The 5,217-nt window shown below is 53.2% G+C and overlaps 1 protein-coding gene across 2 annotated transcripts in view; it reads left to right on the top strand.

The window, feature by feature from the left end:
* The window catches only part of CD320 (CD320 molecule), a 5,021-nt gene extending 502 nt beyond the window's left edge, over positions 1 to 4,519 (top strand). Inside the window, exons 2-7 of one of the 2 annotated variants that reach the window (XM_025206629.1) lie at positions 42 to 176; positions 268 to 564; positions 1,324 to 1,623; positions 2,175 to 2,240; positions 2,643 to 2,791; positions 3,406 to 4,519. In XM_025206629.1, the coding sequence (XP_025062414.1) occupies positions 42 to 176; positions 268 to 564; positions 1,324 to 1,623; positions 2,175 to 2,240; positions 2,643 to 2,788 (944 nt within the window). In that variant the 3' untranslated portion in view covers positions 2,789 to 2,791; positions 3,406 to 4,519. The remainder of the gene's footprint in view (positions 1 to 41; positions 177 to 267; positions 565 to 1,323; positions 1,624 to 2,174; positions 2,241 to 2,642; positions 2,792 to 3,405) is intronic. The other variant, XM_025206630.1, reaches the window with a different exon arrangement.
* Positions 4,520 to 5,217: the final 698 nt, after the last annotated feature.

Raw genomic sequence — 5,217 nt, 5'->3', positions numbered from 1 at the left:
GGCGGGTCGCGCAGCCCCTGCTGACAGCCGCGTCCGCGCAGGGCCCGCGCCGTGCCCCGAGCACGAGTTCCGCTGCGCGTCCGGCGACGCCTGCTTCCCGCGCACCTTCCTCTGCGACGGCCACGACGACTGCGAGCACGGGGAGGACGAGCGGGACTGCGCGGCGCCCAGCGCAGGTGCGGGGAGACGGACGGGGCTGCCCCGGGGGAGGGCCCACAGCGCGGCCCGGGACGCTCCCCTCATCTCCCTGCTCTCCCCTTGTCGCAGAGGCCGCCCCGTGCGGCGCGGGCGAGTTCGGCTGTCTCCAGGGGGGCTGCGTGCCGCTGCAGCAGACGTGCGACGGGGAGCGCGACTGCGCGGACGGCAGCGACGAGAGCACCTGCAGCGCCCCTGGGCTCCCGTGTGGGCCCCGCCTGTGGCAGTGCAGGACCGCCAGGCTGTGCCTGCCCTGGGGGCACCTCTGTGACGGTCACAGGGACTGTCCCGATGGCACGGATGAATCTGCCGAAACCTGCCAGCTCCACGAGGCCCTGTCCTCCACGGGGCCCAGCACAGCCAGCACAGGTCAGAGATGTGAATGGACTGAGATGGTCACAGGCTGGGGGGGCAAGAGCGCCAGCAAGCAGATGAAGGGCTGGGAGTGTATAGTTGTAGGTGGGTGAGTGGGTGGAGATGCAATAAGGAGTGGGATGCTTTGGGTATTGGTCCTTTACAGAGGTGCATTCTGCTCCTGAATGACCATTTAACCAGACGTGAGTCAATTGTGCGTTTCGATGGAGCGTTTGAGGCCCAAGACTTGGGTTGGGCAGAGGAAGCTGCTTGAAACTGTCCCTTCCTGACATTTCCTGGCCCTTCTAGCAGAGGAAGCGGTGTCTGTTCAAACTTCTGGCGTGCAGACGTTCCCAGCTACCTCTTGGAGAGAGGAATTTCGAAAGTTTGCCAAGTGCACGCAGATCTTCAGTTTCCCCCAATGCCGTGTTAGTTCTGTTTTCCTCCTTGGCCAGCCTGTGAGTCTCTGTTCCCTTGTGCATGTGGGCTTTTTACCCAGCAGTAGCAGGGGCAGATCTTGCTTGGAAGTAATAATACCCTGTGGTGATGGGATTCGGCAGGAATGAACAGGAGAGCTCAGTTTTTTGCCGACAGTTCTGAACCCCTCTCGGAGCTGCCTCCAGGTGACAGGCCATTTAATAGCTGCTGCGTAGGGTCCCCTGGGGCAGGCGTCTGCCACTACTGCCCTGCTCCCCCAGTGCGGCCTGAGAGGGAACCAGGGAGCTCTGGCCTCGCCCTAGTCCCGCTCATCTCCCTGCTCTCTCCCGGTCGCAGAGGTCCCCCTGTGCGGCGCGGGTGAATTTCGCTGTCTCCAAGGGGGCTGCGTGCCGCTGCAGCAGACGTGCGACGGGGAGCGCGACTGCGCGGACGGCAGTGACGAGAGCACCTGCAGCAGCACCCCCGGGCTTTCGTGTGGGCCCCACCTGTGGCAGTGCAGGACTGCCAGGCTGTGCCTGCCCCGGGGGCACCTCTGCAACGGCCACAGGGACTGTCCTGATGGCACAGATGAATCTGCCGAAACCTGCCAGCTCCACGAGGCCCTGTCCTCTGTGGGGCCCAGCATGGCCAGCACAGGTCAGAGATGTGAATAGACTGAGATGGTCACAGGCTGGGGGGGGGCAAGAGCGCCAACAGGCGGATGCTGAAGCTGGAGGGCTGGGAGTGTAGGTGGGTGAGTGGGTGGAGACGCAATAAGGAGCGGGATGTTTTGAGTATTGGTCCTTTACAGAGGCACATTTTGCTCCTGAATGACTATTTGACCTGACATGAGTCAATTGTGCATTTCCATGGCGCGTTTGAGGCCCAAGACTTTCTTGGGTTGGAAAGAGGAAGTTCTTCAGTAGTTCTTCAGTTTCCCCCAGTGCCATGTTAGCTCTGTTTTCCCCCTTCGCCATCCTGTGAGTCCCTTTTTCCTGGTGCGTGTGGGTTCTTTGCACAGAAACAGCAGGGGCAAATCTTGCTTGAAAGATCTCCCTGTGGTGGTGGGATCCAGCAGGCATGAACAATGAACAGGAGAGCTCATGAGCTCTTGAGGCCAACTCTAAGAGGAGTGTAGAGCTGTCTGCGCAAGGTGACAAAGATCGTTTAAATACCCAATGACTGACTGTCCTGTGCTTTCATTTCAGAGACTCCATCTGAGACCCCAGGATCATTTCTGCATCAAGCTCCCTTGTGGGTGATAGCTACCATTGGTATGTGAGACTCCAAAGCTACAGCTCATCTTGGCTTTTGCTTAGTGGAGTTAAGTGAAATGGGGCTCAGGTCAGAGTGATTCAGATGCTGTTTGTTCAGTAATAGCTTACCGGAGTCTTGTGCTGTTCTAGGGTTCCCAAACTCCCTCTTCTTGCAGCATGTTGTAGCCCCACAGCCATCTAAGCCATGTTGTGCCACCTGCTGCCTGAAACGGAATCACCCGGCATGGGACAGGCACTAACTTCCTTTCCTTTCCACTCCTCCAAGGCACTCAGCCTCCTGCTTATCCTTAAAGGTTTTTGACTGGCCTTTCTCATGGGCACTGGGCTGGAGCAGCTGAATTTCATCTACTGTCTAATATAAGGTGATATTAAAGCAGTTTTCTGCTCTTTACTGTGCAGTGCTCCTGAGTGTTCTGGTGGGTATAGGCTGCATCTCTGCATGGCGACGATCCAGAAAAAAGAGCAGCTTCACCAGTATCAGCCTTGAAAAAACTTCCAAGGAACAGCTCATGCCTGCCAGAAGACCCTCAACTACATTTCCCTGATGGGTAGGTTTCTTACCCCTACACTGGATCCGAACCACTCAGTGCAGCTACTCGGAGGGGCAGAGAGCCCACTCCTTCCTGAGCACCTTTTTTCTGCAGGGGAGAAGATGGTCCTTGTCCCATCCCAGCTCGCCACCAGCTCTTCTCTCTGGGAGGTTATCCCCATGTCTTTCCTGTAAATGCACTTCTCAGCTGCATGTGCCCCAGCGAGTTGTGTTCTCTGTGTGCAGGAGAGCATTTTCCCTCAACACACACGCTTTCATGCATGCATGCACAGTGCTAATCTCTGAGTAAGAGTAAGGATGGGGTCCCTCCCCACTGCCAAATTTTTTGTGGTATGGAAGTGGTTTTGACTGCTGTCCTACCTCCAAACTCCTCTGTTCTGAGAAGCCTACTGTCTCTTCTTTCAGTGGCTATTTGATAACTGGGCAGATGTGTGTGGGTGTTGAATCCAGGGGAAGCTTCAAACTCCTGAATGCTGGGATACTTTGCTAATCTTTTGGCCTCTTTAGAGTGGTTTGTTTTCCCCCCACAGCTTTAAAACTGAAATGAAATCCAAACCCCTGGCACAGAGGATTGTCAGTAATCACACTTTTTTGTTTTTCTGCTTTTTTCAGGAAGTTCCTGCCTGCAGGTTGGCTCAATCATCTTCGCACTCCCTGAAGATGCTGTTCAGATAGATCTTGACAAGGTCTCAGGGGTTTGATTGGGTGACAGTTGCACTAAAATAATTAAGGATGTTCCCCCAGCACAAGTATATATACTGTGGGAAATTGGCATTGGAGAATCAGAAATGACCCTTCTGGTGCTGTGAAATCAAATGTCCCATGAAGGTGATGGCAGTTCTTGGGATGCTGTAATGGTTACCCTAGGGAGGATATTGCACATGCTGCTTCTCACCAGAGATTATAGTCATGATATAATTTTACTGTACTACAAGTCTTCTAAGTATTACCTGCTGGCATTAACCCATCAAGGAGTTGAAAAACTGACATGCTTCCTGTACCCCTGGGCTTTTCACTGATGACAGGTTGAGCTTTAGCTTCTAGGCACATGATGTGGCATTTGGGACCCAAGTGCTCTTCATTCCCACTGAAGTCTATGTAAGAAGTGTTCTCTGCTTCTTGTAGTATTCAGCCTAGTGTTCCCACCTTAACGCTGGGTTTCCTAGAAGTTGCCTGTTTAATGTAGTTGGAAGAGCATCTGAGCAAATCTTGTCAAAACCAAAAACAGCAGGAGTCAGTTTTGCATTTCATTGCTTTTAGCTCTTAATTTTGGTGTCATAACCAGTTGCTACCTTCATGAAATCAGTTCATGCAGTAGACCATTGGCTTTTCAGTTTGTGTGCGTGTGTATAAGGCATTGCTACTGTAGAGGGAACTACTAGCAGAGGGGAAGGGATGTGCACTCTTTTCCCCCATTTAAGCCAGTAGTTACCTCTGTTTCCATGTTCACTGAATGTAAGCTGAGAATTCTACTTAGAGGGCAAACACTCCAGCCAGCAGTCTCAGAGTGCAGGACTCCTATGGGTTTTGTACAGCAAGCACCTGTGCATTTGTAGCACAGGGGAGAGAGTTTGTAAGAGTTATGAATTATTTAAAATTCCACTTCTTCCCAGCTTTCGGATAGCACAGAATGAGAGGCTGAATCTGTGAGGGTGGAGCACTCTGCTTCTGGGTGACTGACAGATATATGAAAATGTTAGTTTATGGGCGAATAAAACTTTTAAAGAACTGTTTGTGGCTGTTTGGATTTTTATTTATAGATTTCATAGACATCAGGGCTGGAAGGGACCTCAGAAGAACATCGAGTCCAGCCCCCCGCCCGAAGGGCAGGAAGTCAGCTGGGGTCATAGGATCCCAGCAAGATAAGCATCCAGTTTCATCTTGAAGGTGTTCAATGAAGGCGCTTGAACCACCTCCGGTGGCAGGCTGTTCCAGACCTTGGGGGCTCAGACAGTAAAGAAGTTCTTCCTTATGTCCAGCCTGAAACGATCTTGAAGTAGTTTGTGACCATTTGACCTCGTCATCCCTTGGGGCCCTCTGGTGAACAAACGTTCCCCCAGATGCTGGTGGTCACCCCTGATAAACTTGTCGGTGGCCATCAGATCACCCCTGAGCCTGCGCTTTTTCAGGCTAAAGAGCCCCAGGGCTCTCAGCCTGTCATCGTAGGGTCTGCTTCCCTGACCTCTGATCATGCGCGTGGCTCTTCTCTGGACTCTCTCAAGCTTCTCCACATCCTTTTTGAATTGTGGAGCCCAAAACTGGACACAGTACTCCAGCTGCGGCCTCACTAAGGCCGAGTACAGGGGGAGAATGACGTCCCGGGATTTGCTTGAGAGACGTCCCGGGATTTGCTTGAGACGTCCCGGGATTTGCTTGAGATCATCGAGTCTGACCCCCTGCATAGGCAGGGAAGAGTGCTGGGTG

This window comes from Alligator sinensis, unplaced genomic scaffold, assembly GCF_000455745.1.
Source record: "Alligator sinensis unplaced genomic scaffold, ASM45574v1 scaffold103_2, whole genome shotgun sequence".
NCBI classification, from domain to species: domain Eukaryota; kingdom Metazoa; phylum Chordata; order Crocodylia; family Alligatoridae; genus Alligator; species Alligator sinensis.
Note: the sequence above shows the minus strand (reverse complement) of the source record. Positions and strands in the feature narration are given on the sequence as shown.